The 23,722-nt window shown below is 47.1% G+C and overlaps 1 protein-coding gene across 1 annotated transcript in view; it reads left to right on the forward strand.

The window, feature by feature from the left end:
• LOC138283516 (receptor-type tyrosine-protein phosphatase beta-like) overlaps window positions 1–23,722 on the forward strand; it is a 423,874-nt gene that overhangs the window by 168,263 nt on the left and 231,889 nt on the right. Inside the window, exon 2 of the mRNA XM_069221455.1 lies at window positions 20,690–20,708. Within this exon, the coding sequence (XP_069077556.1) occupies window positions 20,690–20,708 (19 nt within the window). The remainder of the gene's footprint in view (window positions 1–20,689; window positions 20,709–23,722) is intronic.

Consider the following 23,722-nt stretch of genomic DNA (forward strand, 5'->3'; position numbering starts at 1 on the left):
CCTCTTCTTCTTTACCTTCTTCTGTGGTCTTCTGTCTTCTGTTCTTCAGCTCCTCTTCTTCTGTACCTTCTTCTGTGGTCTTCTGTCTTCTGTTCTTCGGCTCCTCTTCGGCTCCCCTTCCTCTGTTACCTGCTCCCTGGTTCTTCCCGCGCCTGTCCTCCTGCTCCTGTCCCGTCTCTCTCCCTCACTCGCCTCCCCCTCTGTATCACCTCTATCTACCCCTATCTCTATCTGTCTCCCTCACTCACCCCCTCCTCCTATCTACCTATCTCTCTATCTCTCTCCCTCACTCACCACCTCCTCCTATCTACCTATCTCTCTATCTTTCCCCCTCACTCGCCACCCCCTCTGTAACCACCCCTATCTTCCTATCCTTTCACTCTACCTCCCACCCTCACCCACCTCTACAACCCCCCCTCCCCTATCTTCCCAACCTTCCTCCTATCTCTCTCCCTAAACTCCTAAACTTCCTAAAACTCACCCCCACCACCCTTAACCCCCCTCCCCCATCTCTTCTCCCCTCTACCTGTCCCCCCCTCCTTCCGCTTTCCCGCCGCCACCTCCTGCAGGCCCCCGCCCCCCAGCTCCCATTCGTCGCCCCACTCCCGTCCCCCGCCCCCATCTGACCCCTGCCCCCTCCTCCCTCTTATGGAGGCCGCTGCGCGACCGCGCCGAAGGCGTGCCAAAGGCAAGCCCGTCTGCGCCCGTCCGCGCCTGGCCCGCGCCCAGCGCCACGACCCCTGGTCCTCAGCACTCCCAAACCCCGCTGCCCCGCTACGACCCCACCACCTTCCACGCCCTCAACCCAGGGCGCTCCAGCACCTGCTTCCAAGCTAACCCGAAACGTACCCATGGACCTTTCGCATGTCACACCTGCAAACGTATCTTCCACCACGAAACTACCACGACCACCAGCCCACGCGCCATCAACCACCTCAAATGCATCCTGGTCAACGCTCGATCCGTCCACAAGCACGCCGTTGAACTCTGGGACCTCCTGGACTCCACAGCACCGGACGTCGCCTTCATCACGGAGACCTGGATGAACGCCTCTTCGGCCCCAGACATCGCCATAGCCATCCCCGAAGGCTACAAGATTTCCAGGAAAGACCGCACCAACCAAGTAGGAGGAGGAATCGCCATCGTCTTCAAAGACTCCATCAGCGTCACCACCTCCACCGAAAACACCCCCCTCGCCGCAGAACACCTGCACTTCCAGATCCGCACCGACCCCAGGACCACCCTCAGAGGATCACTCATCTACCGCCCCCCCGGACCGCGCGCCCTTTTCAGCGACTCCATCACCGACTTAGTCTCCCCGCAGGCCCTCGCCTCGCCAGACTACATCCTCCTCGGCGACCTCAACTTCCATCTAGAACAGAACAACGACCCCAACACCACCGCCCTGCTCGACAACCTCGCCAACCTCGGCCTCAAGCAACTGGTGAACACCCCCACCCACATCGCCGGACACACGCTTGACCCCATCTTCTCCGCCAGCAAACACGTTTCCTTCAGCCACGCCTCCGCTCTACACTGGACCGACCACAGCTGTGTCCACTTTACCTTCCGACGCGAGACCCGCCACCTCCGCACTCATCCCACCCCTCGTCGACAGTGGAACAAAATCCCCGAAGAACAGCTCTTCTCCACGCTCATCGACAACCAACCTACCTTCACCACCGACCCCAACGACGCAGCCCTCAGCCTCACGAACTGGATCACCAACTGCGCAGACAACCTTGCTCCCCTCAGATGCCCTCCAAGACAGGGCAACACCAAAAAACCTCTCTGGTTCTCTGACACCCTTAAGGAATCAAAGAAAACCTGTCGCACCCTCAAGAAAGCCTGGCGTAAGGACCACACCGCTGACAACATGACCGCCCTCAAGAACGCTACCCGCGAACACCACCACCTGATCCACGCAGCCAAAAGGAATTTCTTCACTGATAGACTGGACAAAAACAGCCACAACAGCAGAGAACTCTTCAGCCTCGTAAAAGAGTTCTCCAACCCCAACGCCAACGCCATCACGCCCTCACAAGACCTGTGCAACTCCCTCGCCACCTTCTTCCATCGCAAGATCACTGACCTCCACGACAGCTTCGGACACCAGACCCAGCCGATCAACACTGAACCCACACCCCCAGCCATCACCCTCAACGCCTGGACCCACATCAACACTGAAGAGACCAAAACCACCATGAACTCAATCCACTCTGGCGCCCCCTCGGACCCCTGCCCACACTTCATCTTCAATAAAGCCGACGACATCATCGCCCCGTACCTCCAGACCATCATCAACTCCTCTTTTTCATCTGCTACCTTCCCCGAAAGCTGGAAACATGCCGAAGTCAACGCCCTACTAAAGAAACCTACGGCTGACCCAAGCGACCTGAAGAACTTCCGCCCCATCTCGCTCCTCCCCTTCCCTGCCAAAGTAATAGAGAAGACCGTCAACAAACAGCTTACCAACTTCCTTGAAGACAACAACCTTCTCGACCCCTCACAATCCGGATTCCGAGCCAACCACAGCACTGAAACCGCCCTCATCTCAGTCACAGACGACATCAGAACCCTGATGGACAACGGTGAAACAGTCGCTCTCATCCTCCTCGACCTCTCGGCTGCCTTCGACACCGTCTGTCACCGCACCCTAATAACCCGCCTCCGCTCCACCGGGATCCAAGGCCAGGCCCTGGACTGGATCGCCTCCTTCCTCTCCAACCGCTCTCAAAGAGTCTACCTCCCACCTTTTCGCTCAGACCCCACCGAGATCATCTGCGGCCTCCCTCAAGGCTCCTCGCTCAGCCTGACACTCTTCGATGTCTACATGAGCCCCCTCGCCGACATCGTACGCAAGCACAGCATCATCATCACCTCCTACGCCGACGACACTCAACTTATACTCTCCCTCACCAAGGACCCCGCCAGCGCAAAGACCAACCTGCAAGATGGTATGAAGGACGTCGCAGATTGGATGAGGCTCAGCCGTCTGAAACTGAACTCAGACAAAACGGAAGTCCTCATCTTCGGCAACACCCCGACCGCATGGGACGACTCCTGGTGGCCCACGGCCCTTGGCACCGCACCGACCCCCTCAGACCACGCCCACAACCTCGGCTTCATCTTGGACCCTCTTCTCACCATGACCAAACAAGTCAACGCCGTGTCCTCCTCCTGCTTCCTCACCCTCCGCATGCTCCGCAAGATCTTCCGCTGGATCCCCGCCGACACCAGAAAAACCGTGACCCACGCCCTCGTCACTAGCCGCCTGGATTACGGCAACACCCTTTATGCTGGGACCACCGCAAAACTCCAGAAACGTCTGCAACGTATTCAAAACGCCTCCGCCCGCCTCATCCTCGACATACCCCGCAACAGCCACATCTCCGCCCACCTGAGACACCTGCATTGGCTCCCAGTCAGCAAAAGGATCACCTTCCGTCTTCTCACCCACGCACACAAAGCCCTCCACAACAAGGGACCAGAATACCTCAACCCACGCCTCAGCTTCTACGCCCCCACCCGTCTCCTCCGTTCCACCAGCCTCGCTCTCGCCACCGTCCCTCGCATCCGCCGCTCCACAGCGGGTGGGAGGTCCTTCTCCTACCTGGCGGCCAAGATGTGGAACACCCTCCCCACCAGCCTCAGGACCACCCAGGACAACTCCGCATTCCAGAGACTCCTCAAGACCTGGCTCTTCGAGCAGCAGTAACCCTCTTCCCCCTAGCGCCTTGAGACCCGCACGGGTGAGTAGCGCGCTTTATAAATGTTAATGATTTGATTTGATTTGATTCTGCTGACCGCCATATTTGGAGTCATTGGAGGACTTCCACCCATTCATGGGTGGAAGTCCAACTCCAAAGAGGAGGTTGCATCGGCAGCACTGCCACAGCAGCAAGACTCCACCTGCCGTATTCCGAGCCGTAATATGGCTTGATGAAATTTGGCTGGTGTGGTGGTGCTGGTGGTGCAAAACCGCCAGGACCCATTCCCTCCCGGACGACCTCCTCGACAGAGAAGCTAAGTGATCTTCTAAAAGTGGGGGAGGGAGGGTTGGGTACATATGTGTGCAAGTGTGCGTATGCAGAGTGGGGAGTGTGAGAATGTATGTGTGCATGGAGGGGGTGGGGGTGTGAATGATTGTAGCTGGTGAGGTGGGGGTGTTTGTGGGTGTGTGTGTGCATGTGTTTGTGTGAATGAACAGGGAGAGCAGGTGAGGGTATGAATGCGGTGCAGGGGGAAGGGGGAGGGAGGTGTGAATATTAGCAGGTGGGGTGTGAATGTGTCAGTGGGGGTGTGTGTATGTCAGTGTGAGTGCGGGTGTGGGTATTTGCATGGATGTGTATCGTTTGGAGGGTTTGAGAGTGTGTGGAGCAGTGGGGGGTTTGTAAGTGTGTGGAAGGGTGGGGGTGCATGGAGGTGTGGGAACATGTGTGCATGTGTGTGCCGGTGACAGGAATGGGGATTTCTATCACCGGGTGCATTACCGCCAGGGTTTTCATGGCAGGTGACCGCCACGGAAAGCCTAGCAGTCTTGAGCCCTGTAATCCGTCCGACAGGCAGAGATCTGCCACCAGGCTAGAGGTGCTCACTGTCGGACCAGGCAGCGTTGTGGAGGTTTGGTTTCTGCCAAACCCCACAACTTGTGATGTGGTGATCTTTACCGCCAGCTCCGCAGCGATAAGACCCCCACAGCGAGGCTAGCGGTCTGATGAACGCCAGTCTCGTAATGAGAGCCTCACTGTCAAAAGTTAGTGGTTACAGTTAGAAAATAAAAAAATGTAAAACTTAGAAATTCAAATAAAAACAAAAGGTTACCGGGATGTTATAGTTAGGAAACAACACAAATTCTTTTTGAGGAATTCACTGAAAAAAACAAAGTTTATAGGAACATTATAGTTAGAAATTCACTGAAAAAAACAAACGGTTTTAGGTATAGTTAGGCTCACATTTCAGTCGTACAAAACCAGTGAAATTTAGCAGTTATAGTTACCTGAGCTAACTATAACTTATGCCCCTACAATGCACTGCTTATGACCTCACATATTACATCACTCATGATATGGTTAGTGACATCACTGATGATTTCTCAAATTACATCACTGATGACATCTACAGAAGCACTCACACACCCACTCACACCCCATACAGCCTCTCATACACCCACTCATGCAACCACACAATCACTCACATACCCATTCACAGACTCATACAAGTACTCACACAACCACAACCTCTCACTAATCCATAGAGCCACTCACTCACTCATGCAGGCACTCACACAACCACTTACTCACCTATACAGCCACTCAAACACCCTCTCACTCACCCATACAAGCACTCACACACTCACTCACACACCCACACAACCATTTACATACCCATTCACACATACATACAAACACTCACATATTCACTCACTCACCCCTACAGCCATTCAGACAGACACTTAGGTGGTCATTCTGACCCTGGCGGTCTTTGACCGCCAGGGCGGAGGACCGCGGGAGCACCGCCGACAGGCCGGCGGTGCTCCAATGGGGATTCCGACCGCGGCGGTAAAGCCGCGGTCGGACCGGCACCACTGGCGGGGTCCCGCCAGTGTACCGCGGCCCCATTGAATCCTCCGCGGCGGCGCAGCTTGCTGCACCGCCGCGGGGATTCCGACCCCCCCTACCGCCATCCAGATCCCGGCGGTCGGACCGCCGAGATCCGGATGGCGGTAGGGGGGGGTCGCGGGGCCCCTGGGGGCCCCTGCAGTGCCCATGCCACTGGCATGGGCATTGCAGGGGCCCCCGTAAGAGGGCCCCTAAATGTATTTCACTGTCTGCTGCGCAGACAGTGAAATACGCGACGGGTGCAACTGCACCCGTCGCACAGCTTCCACTCCGCCGGCTCGATTCCGAGCCGGCTTCATCGTGGAAGCCTCTTTCCCGCTGGGCTGGCTGGCGGTCTGAAGGCGACCGCCCGCCAGCCCAGCGGGAAAGTCAGAATTACCGCCGCGGTCTTTCGACCGCGGAACGGTAACCTGACGGCGGGACTTTGGCGGTCGGCCTCCGCCGCCCGCCAAGGTCAGAATGAGGGCCTTACTCTCTAATACAGCCACTCGCACACCAACTCACAATCAAACAGCCACTCAAATCCCCACTCACTCACCCATACAGCCACTTACACAGCTGGTCATTCACTCATACAGCCATTCAGACAACCACTCAACCATCAGGTCACTTACACACCCATTTACCCACCCATACAGCCACTCACACAGCCACTTACTCTCCCATACAGCCACTGACACACCCACTCACTCACTAATATAGTCCACAGTGCCACTCACTCACCCACACAGCTACTCACAACCTACTTATACACCCATTCAGGCACTCACACACCCACTCACACAACCATACAGGCACTCAGACACCCACTCATGCACAGATATACACAGTCACACAGCCACTCACATAATATATGTTAGAAATAGTATCACTCAGTAGTACAGAAAGTATACTATTTTAACTTTTGCAGTACCTTGGTATATATGCTTAACAACACTAAAGGATGAGGGCCTGAGTGCTGAAACTTTTCAAACACTTATCCTCAGTCACAGAACTTGGTTGAATCCATCGTTCTTTTGCTCACAATGCCACAACAGTGACCCTACTCCCCATGGGAACAGTCTAGCCCGAACTGTCAGGCCAGGTCCTCTCTAGACCTGAAACATGCAACCTGACCTGGCAGTTTTGGCTGAACTGTTTCCATGGAAAGCAGGGTCAAGACTGATTTACATATGGTTGGTTCCAAACTGGAAAAGCATGGTGTGCAAAAAAAGATTACTTAAACCCAGATCTGTGACTGGGGGTGAATGTTTGCATTGTTCAGCATTCCGTCCATCATCTGTTCTTTTGCCGTTTATCCCCCTAAGTGGGAAGGGTATGCCGAGACATGGGTCCCATTCTCTCTATGCCACCAGATTTACACTAGCCTGGCTGATGATGGGTTATTCCCCAGAACTGCTCCTAGGAAGCTTGTTTCTGGTCCAGGGTGGACCTGACCTTATAGTTCAGGGTGGACTGTTCCCATGGGGAGTAGGGTCAAGATGGATCTGCATATGATTGGGTCCAAACTGGAGAGGCATGGTGTGAAAAAAAAAGCTGGATTAAACCCAGAACTGTGACTGGGGATGAATGTTTCCATTGTTCAGCATTCCATCCATCATCTGTTCTTTTTGCATTTACCACCCTAAGTGGGAAGAGTATACCCAGACGTGGGTCCCGTGCTCGCTGTCCCACTGGCGTCAAGCTAGCCTGGTTGATATGAGGTAACACCCCGAAACCGGTCCCAGGTTGCTTGTTTCTGGTCCAGGGAGGACCTGGCCTGGCAGTTCGGGCTAGACTGCTTCCACAGGGAGCAGGGTCAAGACTGATTTATATATGATTGGGTCCAAACTGGAAAGTAATGGTGTGCAAAAAACTGATGGATTAAACCCAGATCTGTGATGGGGTGAAAGTTTGCATTGTTCAGCATTCCGTCCATCATCTGTTTTTTTTTGCATATATGCTTAACATTCATAAACCTTAAGAAAACACTCACACTCACTGGATGATGTAATCAGTGATGTAATTTGAGACACACACACATATATGTGTATATACAGTATATATATATATATATATATATATATATATATATATATATATATATATATATATATATATATATATATATATACCACTACTTTCTTATTTTCAAAGAAGGCAGGCTGAGGAAGGCAGTATCTGCCGAAACATGTTCTGTTCCCATAATGGATTAAACCAGCAATTGCTCTCCGAGTGCCTGTCTTCTTTGAAAATGAAGAGGAAGTTGTATATGTGAAGCGTCATTACATTAAGGCACCACTGGTGTTCAGGTGCGGACCGGCATTGCTGAATGAAGAAGTGGTAAAAAAAACATATATATATATATATATATATATATATATATATATATATATATACATATTCACTTTAAAAAACAAAGGTTACAGATACTAATAGTTTGATTCACATTTTAAATGTACAAAAACTCGCTCCCCCACCATGCACTGTTTTATTGTCAGAAATGTTATTGCAAATATTACATTGATATTATCAATGATGTAATCAAAGATGTTATTAGTGACGTAATTTGTGGGTTAATTAGCAATGCTTGGCGAGGGTGCAAGTTATAGTTACCTTAGAGCACAAGTTTTAGTTACTTGAGGTAACTCTAACTATAACAGATGAATTTCTATGGTTTTGTACATTTAAAATGTGAACCTCACTATAACGTCCCTGTAACCGTTGTTTTTTTCAGTGAATTTCTATGTTTTTTTTTAACATATACAAATGATCTTTACTATACATTAATCCAACCACATCTGTGCACATCGGCGGTTGGCCTTCGGGCCAGAGGCCAACCCCCTATAAGGAACCAACCTTGCAATGTGCATGTTCTTTGCCTGTGCACAGTAGGGGTTGCCTGCAAAGACTGGCCTGCAGCCAGTCCCTGCGGCGAACCCCCCCTAACCACCTAACCCCATGCTGTGCACGGCCCTTTGGCTGTGCGAGCAGAAGTTGGCCGTGGCCTCTCTGGGTGTCAGAATAGGTGTGAGAGGGTGTATCTGGGGATGAGAGTGGCTGTGAGAGTGTCTGTCTGGGTGTGAGAGTGTGTACATCAGTATTTTAGTGGTTGCATCAGTGTGTGCACAGGTCTGTGAGTTGGTGGGTGAGTGTCTGAGTGGGTCTGTGAGTGGGTGTTCAACTGCCTGAGTGGGTCTGTGAGTGGGTGTGTGAGGGTCTGATCAGGGCCGTGAGTGGGTGCACGAGGGTCTCAGTGGGTCTGCGAGTGGGTGCATGAGTGTCTGAGTGGGTTTGTGATTGGGTGAGTAAGTGTCTCAGTGGGTGTGTGAGTGGGACAAAGAGACTGAAAGTGAGAGAGAGAAAGAGAGTGAGAGGGAGAGAGGTGGAGATTTTTTTTAGGCTTTGAAGGATGATACAATTAGAATGAGATATTTCTGGACAAATGGAAAAAAAAGTGTTTGTCAATTAAAAAGAGTGACATCACCTTTCAGTATGAGACTTAGGGTCTGATTTAAGAAAAGTGGCGCTACACCCAGTGCAGCACCACTTTCCTTGTGCACCTTAGTGCACCCCTACTGCCACCATGTGTGTGCCATATTTAAAATGTGGCACCCCATGGTGCAGGGTAGGGGCAATAGTGTCATTTTTGTTTACGCTATTGATGTACTCTGCAAGAGTAGCACCAAGATTTTGGCGCTACTCCTGCAAACTACATAGGGGCCCATTGTATTCAATGGCATTTTCCCTTTTAACTACTACTCTGAGCAGGTGTTAAAAGTAGCAAGAAAAATGGCGCAAGAAAGTTTATTAGATTTCCTTGCATCATTTTTTTTCACCCACCATGGGGGAACGCCCCCTTTGCATACATTATGCCAGACGCAGGCATAATGTAGCGCAAAGGGTTATGCATTGCACCATTTTGTAAATGTGGCCCTCTAATGCCACAGTAGCGTCAAAAAATGAAGCTAATATATCATAAGGATGGCGTTCTGGGCTCTTAAATCATCTTCTTAAACTTTTGAAGTTTGAAAGAAATTACAGGAGGGAAATGATCACAGAGACGCCTGGAGTAGAATCTTCATCTTTCCGTGTGAGGGTCTGAGACCTTAACCATTAAGCCATTTTTTCTTTTTTCTTTTTTTGCCCTTTATGGACTATATGAGATCACGGCGGAGCCTCAAGGCCTCCCCCACGGTCCCAGCTGGCTGAGGAGTTGGCATTGCTCCAGCAAGCAGAGTGCTACTTTTAATAGCAGCTGTCTGCTTGCTGGAGTAATGTTTATCAAGGAAGACAGACGAAAACTCCACTGTCTGGCAACAGTAACTGTTTAACAGATCCCACTGTCAGAAAGCAGACTTTGTTTGCATTCGCTAAGTGGGAGTTGTGAGCCCCACCAAGCAAAGGCACAAATCTATTTCCGGAGAGTGGGATCCATGAGGGGGCTGCGCGGCCCCCCTCCAACAAAAAGAGCCCTGGGGAGGTGGTGGTCCCCAGGGCTGAGGGGGTCTGAAACAGACCCTCTTCACTTTTGTATTACAGCCCTGGGGAGGTGGTGGTCCCAGGGGCTGCTGGGACGGGACGCATGCCCCCATTCACAAATTTCTTGAATGCCTCGTGGAGGTGGCGTCCCTAGGGCTGTAGGGACTGTGCTGCCCCCCACCTACATGTAAACAAATGCCCTGGGGAGGTGGCGGTCCCTGGGGTTGTGGGGGGGGGACAGGTGCCCTCCCCGCATTACAGTGAAAAATGCCATTGGGACGTGGCCCATGAGGGCTTTAGTGTTACAAAGTGGAATGCTTCAGTTTTTTTCAATTTTCACCGGATCCACCACAGATCGCTGCAAAAGTTTTGAAAAAATGCTTTTTAGCAATGGAATGGGGGGAGGGGGGTCCTTTTGGGACCCCAGCACCAGAGCTAAGGCGTCAGGGTGTCTCTACCCTGGGCTCTTTTTTTTCATTTTTGTGGGACTTGACTGAAACGGAGTCTCAAGATGGCTTCAAACACTTCCTTGTGTGAAGTGTTGACAGCCAATCAGAGCTGTGCATTTGCTGAGAACAAGCTCTTAGGGCCATATTTATACTTTTCGACGTACAACTGCGCCAACGCAGTTGTGCGCCAAAAAATCTAACGCCGGCTAACGCCATTCTGAAGCGCCATGCGGGCGCCGTATTTATTCAATGACGTTAGCCGGCGTTAGCCGGCGGAGCAGCCTGGTGTGCGTCAAAAAAAATGACTTACACCAGGCAGCGCCGGCGTTGGAGAATATGGAGCTTGGGCGTCAAAAAATGGGGCAAGTCAGGCTGAGGCAAAATTTTCGCCTCAACCCGATTTGCGCCATTTTTTTTTACTCCCAACCCCCATTGAAATGACTCCTGTCTTAGCAAAGACAGGAGTCATGCCCCCTTGCCCAATGGCCATGCCCAGGGGACTTATGTCCCCTGGGCATGGTCATTGGGCATAGTGGCATGTAGGGGGGCACAAATCAGGCCCCCCTATGCCACAAAAAGAAGAAAAAAAATACTTACCTGAACTTACCTTAAGTTCCCTGGGATGGGTCCCTCCATCCTTGGGCGTCCTCCTGGGGTGGGCAAGGGTGGCAGGGGGTGTCCCTGGGGGCATGGTAGGGCACCTCTGGGCTCCTTCTGAGCCCACAGGTCCCTTAACGCCTGCCCTGACCAGGTGTTAAAAAATGACGCAAAAGCGGCTGGACGTCATTTTTTTGGACCCGCCCACTCCCGGGCGTCATTTTTGCCCAGGAGTGTAAATACGGCGCACATGCCTCGGACTCATTTTTTAGAAGGGAACGCCTACCTTGCATATCATTAACGCAAAGTAGGTGTCCACGCAAAAAAATGATGCAAACTCCATGAACTTTGGTGCTAGACGCATCTAACGCCAGAGTATAAATATGGAGTTCGTTTTGCGTCGAATTTGCGTAAAAAAAAACGACGCAAATCCGGCGCAAACAGAGTATAAATATGGCCCTTAATCTTTGTTAAGTCATTGCAGTCACAGACACACGAATTTATCTCCATTCAATATCTCAAAAACTATTGGACAGATTTACACCAAAAAAGCAAAAGCGTAATCTGCATACCGAAACCTAGTTTTCTGACCAATTTGGTGTAATTCCATCCAGTGGTTCAGGCTGTAGTCATGTCTAAAGGTCTTAAGGGAATAACATGGGAAGCACAACTTTTTTGACCCCCCTTTTTCTAAGTCCCTGCTTGACGGATCACCCAGAAACTTTCTGTGCGCAACAAAATTCACACAGGCACTTTTTTTAGAAAATGTTGTCAAGATTCGTCAAAAGGTGCCACAGATATAGGCAAGTCAAAAAAGCTTTTTCTATGGAAACGTCGTCCTAACTATGACTACCTATTGGCGACCGCACTAGGTAATTAGGTTATATATATATATATATATATATATATATATATATATATATATATTCACCAGTGACAAATTCATAAAGTGCATATGGCTTTTAAAAAGCACCAAAGTGCTAAATTAATGACCAACCAACACATTTTGGCTTCTCTGCCCTCAACCAGACCATAGAGTCTGTCTTGTGAGGATTGTTTCTTAATGTGTCCCTGCATAGTCCATCCCCCTCAGTCAGTAAAAACAAGTATACCGCTCACATGTATTCATCTGAGATGCACTACAAGTGCCATTTTTCTTTTAGTCCATTGTCCAAAAAAAGAAAGTTGGCACATTCAATACTATGTTGAGAAGAGTAAAAAGATGTGATATAAATTATATCCATTGTCACATACTGGTTGATGGATGATCGATAATTCCTGTAGTTCCTCCCTTGCTATATGGTCTCAATCTGTGACATAAATCATCATTTGATCATTGCATTACACCTTAGCATTGTATTGGTATTAATATAGGTTTGGTTTTTGATTTTCCTCCAATTGTGTAATTAAAAAAAAAAAAAAATCATTTCATTATGTGTTGTACATGTCGCAGTAATCCCAAATTCACACTGCTGTACTATTGTTAAATTATTTAGGTGAGTATAGTGATCTGTGTAACTCATTATTATAAAGTTCATATTTCATATGGTCACAATTGTACAGCACCGTTTGCAGGTGATTGCCAATTGTTGTAAAGTACCCATTTTTTCTGGCAGTAATGATGTTTTTTATGGCCCATTCATTCTACTTTTGTAGAATGTGGACGGTATGTGTACTTTTTCTAGATAAAGGTTATTGTAGGTGTACATATAATTCTGCATCTTTGTTATAACCCCAAGGTTCCTTGGTACCCATTAGAATGAGCATTTGACTTTTTTTCAGCGTGAGCTCATGATTGCCGCCCTTTTGTGGTTTCTTTATGTGCTCAATGCCAAAATATTTTAGTTGATGTACATTCCCTGAATGTTTGTCCCAAAAGTGTTCGCAGATGGGGTAGCTGAAATCTCTTCTTTTTATGGCACATAGATGGTGTAATATCCTAAGCTTTACTCTATTTGTATTGCTCCATACATATCTCTTTCCACAAGAACACTCCAGTACATAAACAACAAAATCTGTTTCACAAGTGACATGTTCTTGGATTGTTCTTCATTTCCCACCTGCTAGTTTTTAGTTGGTCTTAATAATTCCATGTGTGCAGCCTTTCCATTTTGCATATTTGCAGAATCTATTCATCTTGTTCTTATTCTGCCAATCTGTTGTTTCTTTTTGTAGTGATTTCATGTTGCTGGATGTTAATATGTGTGCTTGAGAGGATACCTTACGATATGTACTTTTAGAATATGGAGTCAACTCATCTCATAGATCCTCATCCATTGGTAATAGCCACCAGTTTTTATGTAATATTCCTTTTGTCCATCCTTGTAAAGTATAATAATCTATAATTGCTAGGAATTATCATCATTGTGCGCATTTTTGCCTTCTGTAGCTGAACCCATTTTTGTTGACATTAAGACTTTGCTAACAAGGAGTAAAGTGTGTGTGCTTTTCCCCTTAAACACGGTATAATTAGCACATACATGATTGGCACTTTTATTTAACTTTTAATCTCTAATATTTAGTATTACCTGTACCAAGAGATTGTAATTTAAATGCTACTAGTCAGCTGCAGCTTCCTAAAACATGTCTCTTGCTTTCCATTGCAGCCTGTAGGGCAGTATTAAGCTGCCATTTCGACTTGGCAAATAGCCACTTTTCTAAGTCTAATCCTTTATTTTTAATTTGTAAAAGTCACACCTAAGGTAGGCCCTAAAGGTTGATAGGGCAGGATGCATGGTATTTAAAAAGTAGGTCATGTATATTGAATGTTTTCCATGTCTTGGCAGTGAAAACCTCCAAAGTCATTGTGGCAAGGTTGGCCTCCCATAAACTAACATAAACTAATAAACCCATAACCTAGTTTACCTTATTATGTTTAGGATGTGCTAAATTCAATTTGTTCACAGCTAAAAAAAGACTTCTTGTACTCATTCTAATTCTAATTTGAAATTCTTTTAAACTCTAAAGTCAGATTTCAAATTATTGTTTTAGAAATACCACTTTAAGAAATATGGCATTTCCCTGCCTACATTTTCTGGGGCCTGTCTCTGAGTGGCTATCTACCTTGGATTGTTGATGGCTCCTCCACTTGGAAATGAATATTTGAGTCAGACAGTGTACAATAGGCCTGTGTGTAGAGGGGAGGGTGCCTTCCTGACTGGATGGCTGGGAAGGAGTTGTGTCCTGCCCTGATTACACTTCAAAGGGACCTTCCCCAGCACACACAAATATACCTCACACCAGCCTTCTGTTTCACTGCCAAGACAGAGCCAAACCCAGGAAGAGGGTGCCAGAACTAGTTTTAGAAGTAGAGAATGATTTGTCACCCACCCGCAGGAAAGCACTGGGCTTAACAGTGGCATCCCCACAACCTGAAATCAGAACACTTCTGGACCTGTGAAGACTCAGAAGAAGGGCTGTCCTGCTGTCTGAATCCTGAGGAAATACTGGACCTGCTTGCTTTGAACCCACGATCCAAGAGTTACTCCAAGGATCAGTTTGCTGACATTCCGTGTGAGCTACAGGTACAAAATAAACTACAAGAGGATATCATCTGCAGCTTTCTTGCTTTGCTGTTAACCAGTTTCAACTGGGACTGCCCTGGACCATGCTACTGGCCTCTGCTGAAGTGAGTACTAACCTCCAACAGGGGGCTCCCAGATCCTGGACCCCTGGCTGGTGCTGGAGTGTACTACCCCTGTCAAAAAACTGAAAACTGGACACTTAGAATATTTTGCTGAATTTTTCCGCAGTAGAACATCAGGCTACCACCATACCGCCACTGAGCTGCAGTCACCAATATCGAATTACTGTCCAGGTTCAAGTGGTGGGCCCAGCTGAAGAGATTTCGACTTCCAGCAACGTTTCTAAGTCTGAATGTAGAACATTTCATCATGAGTAATGGCAAGCAGCAAACAGCTGTTGTTGATGCCTTCCTGGGACCGGACTTCAGACTTTGTCTGATCTGAGCCTTTCTGACATCAACAGCCTCGAACTTGCCGCAGGACCCAAGGTTCCCACCAGGATTCTGCTCTTCACCCAGCTGCCATCAATAAACCTTTCTTTGTCTCCCGCCTGCAGCCTGAGCTGTGATGATCCTGTTGACAAGGACTTTTCTCCAGATTTTTTTTTAAGTGCAAAGGTAAACTTTTCATGTGGACAAACAGGGTCCCTGTATCTGACCTACACTCCATCATGGCCTGCCTTAACATTTAACTTTGACTTGGTCTAGTATGACCAGATAACTGTCATTGGCAGTAAGTGTTTTTTTCGTGCTGTTTTTAATTCAAACTTTCAAAATTCATGTCTCAAATTCTACTTATTGTATTTTCAACATTTTGGTGTTGTTTCATTTCATTTAAAAAATCTCAGTTTTTTCTATATCGGTTTAGGTTTTTTAACGTGGTTTGTTTCACCTTTATTACAGTTTCAATGTGAGCAAAAATATTTTACACATTCCCTCGAAGTTAAACTTCACTGCTTTGTGCCATGCTACCAGAGGGTTGAGCATAGGTTTACTTATTGCCATTTGTGGTTAAACCAGGCAAGGATTGTGAATATTTCTTGAATTCTCATCTCACCCCTTCAAAAAAGAACCCAATGTCTTACAATAATGAACTTTAGAGTAGAATCATGTGAATCTTTGTCTTTGTTTTTATTTGTAGCTGCCAATAACTTTTCTTTTTGTCTGCATCAAACTAGTGTCACAGTCATTTCAAGAATTGTTTCCGGATAGCCTCCCAATCAAAAACAATCGATGATGAGCTTGGCTTTTTCTTCCAAGTTACTCTCTTCCGAGCTATTCCTCCTTTGCCCAAGCAATTCCCTGTCGGGATGCTCCACTTTATGGCCTTCAGGTGTATACTATTTGCATGAAGAATTAAGTTACTTGTGCAACTTTGCTATGTATTTTAGTACACATCATGGCAACCCTGATGTGAATGTCTGAATGTCCAGAAAGTTGATACTTGTTTCATGATTCGTTTTTACAACAACATTTTCCAGTGATTCTTTTTCTCCTTCCCAAAATGATGAGCATGCCATTGATAAATCTCATCAATTTCTCAGGTAAGGTTGTTCTCCACCATTGTAATGTTCCAGTATAGCTGAGTTTTAATTCCTATGATAGCACTAATGCAGTGACCTCTGATGGTGACTTTAATCATGTCCCATTCCACTCGACGGGACAATGCAGTACCGGCATTTGCATCAAAGAACTGAAGGCAGAAGACGCCTGTGGTCTCATGAAGTGCCTCCTCTTCCTACATCTCAGGACGGAGATGTAACATTGGTATAGGAGATTGAGGTCTGTCCCAATAGATCTGGACACACTTGGGGTTGCGGTCTGAGGGTGACCTCCCCAAGTAATCAGTATGTGATAGGAACTTGGCCAGTTCAAGTAGAGCAGACAATGCATTCAAGACACACATGTAGGTCATGAGCATGGGAGTAAAAGGAGTACACACTGTCCCCCACATGATATTGATGACATATGCCTATGAGTGGCCAGTGGTGCAGCCAAGCACCCAGGTGTTTGGCATTAGAATGCATGAGGGATTGAGGGAGTGGGAGGTTGGATCTGTCCACAGCAGGTCCATGACTCTGTTGAAGTCCCCGCCCAGCAATCAGAGAATGCCTACCCATCAAGATAGAACCCTGGAGAGCTTGTTAAGGGAAGCAGGTTGTTCTGTGTTCAGAGCGCATATCATTCTCAGCAGCAAGCATTGTCCCTCCAGTGTACCATCCATGAAAAGGTAACAACCTTAGGGCTTCGACAGCCGAGTCGATAGCCACGAGTCCCCGCTCTGATCCAGATTATGACCCCCTGGCAGAAGAGAAATAAACATGAAAACCTGGCCCTCCAGCACTGGAGAAGGTGTGTGAATTCTGCCTGGTTGATATCTGTCTCCTCTAGGAGTGCAATGTTCGCGTGGCATTGGTGAAAAAATGAGTATATCGAGTATCGCCTAGGGGGGATGTGCGTCACCCTCATGTTCCACTCGGTCACATTAAGGTCAGGCATAGTAGGTGTCAGATTAGGGCATTGGGTCGGGCCGGTTGCCATAGGGGGACCAGAGTCCAGGTGGAGAGGGCATGTGCACCAGCATGTGAGGGTTGGTGTGCAGTCAAGAACAATAGAACAGTGATAAAAATGCTACAGGCAGGGTGCCAATGGCGTCCCGTTCAAATGTAGTTCAACTATACACCAGCGGTGGAGGCTAAAAGGGGTGTCTTTGGGCAGGACCTCATGTGAGGATAGCAACTGTGAAAGAATCTAGTAGCACAATGACAAGATTACTGCAAGCAGGTAAGATAAATGGCAGGAGCAGCGCACGTGGGGCCGCAGTTTTAGTGGGTAGGGAGCATACGATGCCCCACATATAGCAGCAAAGGGAGCGTAACAGGAGAAAGGGAGAGATGGGGGACTAGAACACTCCAAGTAGAGTATGTATCACGTAGAAGCAGACATGAAGGAGCTAAGCACCACAAAGAAAGTTAGCTCATGGACCGACACAGGTAGGTAAGCTCACATGGGGGTGTAGGGTGCACAAGTTGCCCAGGAGTGCGAAAGGAGGAGGGTAGTAGGAAAGGAGAAAGAAAGAGAGAAACAGGGTGAGTGTGCAAAATGAGTCAAAAGATATCATCTGCTGACTGTGGTGTAACTTATGGTGGTGTGATCAAGTTCCGTAGGGGGAAGCAGGACTGTGATGAATCGTTTCTCCTGGAGGAGCACTGTGGGCTGGTATCAAAGTCTGTGTCCTGTTCAGCAACATGGATGGACATCACAGTCTCCAAGGCCTGTTTCCTCGCACGTATCACCTGTTTCAGGTCAGGAGGTCTCAAAGATTGCTGCTGCAGGGTAGGCCCATGGTGATTGCTTCTGTGTGAGCGACCCGCTGTGTCATCCACTCGAGCTTCCAACTGTTTAAGGTGGTCCTGTAGCACTTGGAATCTCTTTTGTAAAACCGCTGATAGTGGGTGAAGATCAGCTAGTTCACGTTCTGTGCCAGTCATTCTGTCTGCTAGCTTTCTATAGTTGTCGCGAAAGATGTTGAAGTTTGCTGCCAGGGAGCTGATCTTATTTTCCATAGAGATGCCTGATCTCTTGCTTGCTGCCAGCAATATGTCAATCTTATCCTCAGCAGGCAGGTGTTGCTCCTGTTTACTGCTAGAAGGATCAGTTCTCATCGCCGCATTCACGCTGTATCCTGTGCGCAAGTCTGGGAGTTTGCAGCAGAGCAAAGACGCCCCTTTGTAGAGAGTCTCAGTGCCACAGAGATAGGTGGAAGCAGAGGCACACTCTGTGGGGGAGTTTAGTGGATTTTCCAGGTGTGCTTTGTCCCAAGCGGGAATTCTCCGCAGGGCAGCCAAATCAGAAGGTTTGTAGCCGGTACAGTTCCAACAGGTCCACAAGTGGTCACCCCTCCCAGGTCACAGTAGATTGCAGGGCTCATGATGGGAAGCTGAAAACTGGAGGCAACCCCTGCCAGAAAATTCAAATCTAGGGTGCTTCAGAGGAGGAGTATGGTGATCTCCTATTCGCTGTCCTGGTGTCTGTAGGCACCTTGGCGTCTGGTCCAGATTCAGCTGCTCTGTTTCCACAGGTCATAGCCACAGAGGCAAAGCAGAAGCGGGGGTAAAAATTGGATGCCGGGGAGAGGAAGAAGAGGGAGAAGGCATTGTGTAGGCTCCAGAACAGGTGAGCAACTCCAGCATTCATGGTGAGGGCCACCTCCCCTTCGCCTGGAAGCGTCATGTGTCTAATTGTGGCTACTGTAGGCCATCAGGCTGTGTCATGTTCTTTCTGCCACAGACATGAAGCCCCAAGCTGCAGTCCCCGTGCTGGTGATCGCCATTGTGGCATGTCCTTTGTGGCTGCCCCTCACATTGCCCCCTCTGTCAGCACTGATGTGAAGATGGGAAGCTATGGAAGTCTGGAAAGGAGGAGAGTGCCAGGATGGGCAGCTGCAGCAAGGACCGTGATCCCTGCAAGTGCGATCTGCCACCCACTCCCCATGTCTCGTCCACCGCTTCTTACTGTGTTGTTTGCCCGCACTGCGGGTCAATTGTCAAGGGCTCCAGGAAAGGGCCTCAAACTGCCGCCTTACGTAGGGCGTGCCTGGCAGTGTAAGGCATACGCCACATGTGTGAAGTGAGTGATGCACAGCCCTCCCTCCAGCCTGTGACCCTGCACCGGCTGACAGTCATTGACAGCCTTCCAGAGTCCTGAGTGCAGCAAGGCAGGCTCCACCGCGCCTCCCCTGTTGTGAGCGCAAGTCAGGGGAAAGGGATGTCTGCTATAGCTGCTGGCCTAATACAGATAAAGAGGTCTGGGGCCGGAAGCCCCAAGGTATTCAGTCAACCATCTTGGCCCATCAGGCCATGCCCCCCAGGTCACGTAGACCATCATGTCCCAATCCGAATAGTTTGTTTAATCATTCAGTGGCCATCTGCTGTGTTGCATTTGTTTCAAATTTTTCATAGTTTTCTGTCTTTCTTTTCCAGCTGTCTTTTAGCTTCACTCAAATACTGAGTCCTGTCTAATACTAATATATTTCCAGAGGCGTTGATTATTATAGTCAAATACTCTCGAAGTCTGATCAGTTTGTTGGTTTATTAAAGTTCTGTTGTCCTCCACCATGACTTCATGGAACTGGTCGATTTTATAACCTTCTGGCTGTTGTGGTTAGAATTTTGATCTCATTTTGCATCCACTAGATATGGGCACATCTACCTCTATTTCCGCTCTGTGACATATTTCGCATTCTGTCATTGTTGCCACTTTATTCTCTCGTTCCCCTTCAAGTGTGATAAGCTTATTTAGGCAGGTAGTGTTTTAGATTGTTAAGCTTGTTTTTTTTATTCTTCCAAATTGCACTTAAGGATATTTTGCAAAATGTTTTTTAGTTTCAATTTCCTTATGAAATTATACAAATCGATTCTCAAATTTGATGAATTGGACTTGGTGTCTGGGCAAAAGGTCAAACTTCTGTATAATACTATGGGCCCAAGCATATAGACGTGCAATGTTGCTATTTTTGCCCACAATGTTTTTGTAGCTGATACTGTTGTACTTTACATTCTGATTCCCATATTTAAGAAAAAGTGGCACATCAGCAAGGATGCGCCACTTTTTGTGCATCCTTCTACCGTTACCAAAAGACACCATGGTTGCACCGTATTTATAATACGGTGCAACATGGCGGTAATTAGTACAATAGCATCAACATTTTTGACGCTATTGTGGAGCTTTGCTACACTAGCGTCAAAAATGTTGACGCTAGTGTAGCAAAGTTCAAGGAGGCCCATAGGTTTCTATGGTGCATAATTTTAACGCCTGCTCTGCTTACTGCTGTAATTTTTAAAAAAACATGAAAAGTGATAATGTGGTCTAAAATGAGCCATGGCTGTTCCTACGTGAGGGCCGTTCTTTTTAGATATGTTGAAAAAAGATTAGAAAAACTGTGATGAAATTTTGTAAGAAAAATATAAAACAATATTGTAGAACTGTAATGGTCGAGCACAAAATGCTAATCATCGGTTTTCTTTCCTTTCTCTTAGGTCAACTGTGTATGTGACAGTAAGTATTGTACATCACTTATTACCTACCTTCCTTTGCTTGAGTACATTTGTATCACAAATAAAACACGTTTAAGACCATCTTGATATAAGTAACGAATGATGATCCATTACAATTTTGTATAGTGAATGATTTTACAAAGTTATATAAACCTTGTATTGCCAAAATGAAAAGTGCAATTATGACAAATGTGTGGTCTAAGTTTGACATAATTGGAAAATCACTCCACCTAACTGATTTTCCCTCCATGAGGACTTACTGTACCGAGTAACAATGGGAATTACCCTTCGGGTGCTTCGTCAAGCTAGAACGCCCTATATAGAGGACAACTCAAGGACCCCAGCTCCTCAGTTATGCTTGTCTGGTGAGTGAAAGTGACTACAGAAGGGATACTGGGGAGTACCATGGCCTGCATTTACTTCCTTAGAATGGCGAAACAATGTTACAAATATCAACTGCGTCCAAGTTTTGCTCAGAGGTGGGTCCTCAGCTCATTGTGGCAGGGTAATTCAATCTACACCGCTCCAAGGAGGCACAAAAGGCCTAAAACGTCTACAGTTAATAGTGTTGCTGTTGACAGGATACTGGCAGTAATTTTAGACTTCAATCTTTCTTTTTTAATTATTTTTATTGAGATTTTCAAACATAAAGTTCAAAGGTGTGACTCACAACAAGTCACTAATGGCAATAAAAGGAATATTCAGGAGTGTTGATGAGAAATAGGGTCGGTACATGAGTCCATGGTGCCAACGGATGAGCAGTCCCATTCCAGTAGCTCAATGGGTCATTCTGGCATCACATAATGAGCAGCAGTGACTGTGAAACTCTGTTTAGGAAACTAAAGAACAGAAACTAAAAACAGAAACATAAAAAGCGCAAGGCATGGAGGCTGGAGGGGGTGCAAGGATTATAACTTTAGAGAAGGGGTCTGGATGGCAATGGGACGAGCAAGAAATTCATAGGAATCAGTATCAGGGCAAAGCACAATCCAAGGCAGGAAGCCGTACAGGTGCATACAGCTATTCGCAATTCTGTTGATGAGGACAGGGAAGTGGGCAGAGGAGGATGGGGCCGTGTCCAAACAAGGCACGACTTACCGGTCAGCATTGCCAGGTGACAATAGGGCGCTGTCTGTAGAGGAGGCCATGCGCTCAGTTTTGGTGCATGTTATCTCTGATGAGGTCTTCGAAGGCCGTAAGCAGCGCGCCCCACCCCTGTGCAAGGGGGTATTTTCTCAGACTCCAGGTATAATCTCACAGAAGCTGGTATACTCAGCCCTGGCCCAAACAACTACCGATCGATGGCAGGTGGTTATCTTGGGGGGCTTCTGACTTCCAATGTTTAGTTAGTCATTAAGCAATTTGCTAGTATGAAGGCAAGATCTACAAGCATTTGCAATGGAATAAGTCTCTCATCTTCTTGAGTTAGAGCTATTAGCATTGTAAATTCATAACTGGACATTTCGTGCCACATAAATTGGCCAATCCTGCCTCATAATCCTGTCATATAATTCCAGTGGCCCAGCATTTAACTAAAGCAGTTCCTCTATCTTAAAACATATACAATTATCATAGAAATTTGTATCAGTAATAAATGTTTTTGCAATAGAATGTAATGATCAAAACACCATAACAAAATTATAATTTGGGACAGTTTGGAGGGTGAAAGGAAAGAGAGTCGAGGGTAAAGATATAGAGGACAAATGGTGAAGTAGTGGTGTAATGGGACCTGGAGTAAGAAAGGAAAATGGTTGACTGTCATTTTGGTAGGGAAATACAACAGTAATTAGAGTTGAGTGAGGTCCGTAGGTCTCTGGGCCCCGGTGCCATTGCATCTGTTGGTCCATTGATAACTAGGCATCAAGAGACAAGGCGGATAGGGCAGAAAAAGAGAAGTGAAAGGAATGCAACAGACAAAAGGAAGAAAGAGAAGGGGTCACAAAGAAATAAAAGAAAGAATTGATGAGAAAATTAACACACAACTAAGAGAAGAAATAAAGCAAACATGTGAGGCAAATGAAAAAAGGGAAGGAAGTTAGCGAACAAAAGATAAAGAGGAAAAAATAATGAAAGAAGTGTGAAAGAGAAAAATTTATATTAGAGAAAAAAGAGAGATGGTGAGAGAAACAAGCACTGAAAGAGCCAGGGTATGTATGTACTGACACATTTCTCACAGAATGGGTAAACCACTTTGACACTTCAGGTCCCAGCAAGTAACTTGTGGCTTCCACATACAGACAGGAAAAGGAGGAATTTATAGTAAAGCGTGAATTGACAGATAAAGATAAGAAAAACACCAGAGGAAGGAAGAAAGATTTTTAAAAGTGAAAAGACGCTTTCAGTCAGCAAAGAAAGGATGAAAGGAAGTGAAAAAAATAGTGAATGAATGAATGCCTGATAAAGAAAAAAGGAAAGAAATGACCATGTTTTTGCAAATTTGAAAGAGGAGCTAGCAAGAGAAAGAGGGAAATAAAAAAAGGAGAGGAGTAGAAATAAACAGTTGAAAGAAAGAGCAAAACTGTTAACGTGGATTTTAAGAGCTGGAAAGAGAAAAGTGGGGGAGAAAGAAAACATTGAAAGTAAAATGAGTAAAGGAAAGAACGAGTGAAGTAGGAGAAACAGACCCTCCCAAATAAAGATGGCACCTAAGAATACATTTAATTGGCTCCCATACGCCCTCAAACAGAAGTCAGAGTGTGGAACAGCATGGAACACTGCAGAACAGTAGGAGGTGCATTAGCAGAGTTGTATGTGAACCCCAATACAGCAATATTGGGGCACTTCAGATCAGGATTGGGAATATAGACAGAGCTGTGTCCCGGCCCAGTGCTAGGAATAACAGAAAGGCAGTGGATGAGGAATGAGAAACAGAGCGCCTTGTAATTCCTGGTATTAGAATAATGGGGCACTGCAGGTGAAGGTTGAGGTCCACTGACAGAGTTGTATGTGGGCTGCAGTACTGGAATAGTAATGGGCAAACAAAGTCAGAAATGAGGTATGGTAATGGAGCTATGT

The sequence above is a fragment of the Pleurodeles waltl genome, chromosome 3_1, assembly GCF_031143425.1.
Source record: "Pleurodeles waltl isolate 20211129_DDA chromosome 3_1, aPleWal1.hap1.20221129, whole genome shotgun sequence".
NCBI classification, from domain to species: domain Eukaryota; kingdom Metazoa; phylum Chordata; class Amphibia; order Caudata; family Salamandridae; genus Pleurodeles; species Pleurodeles waltl.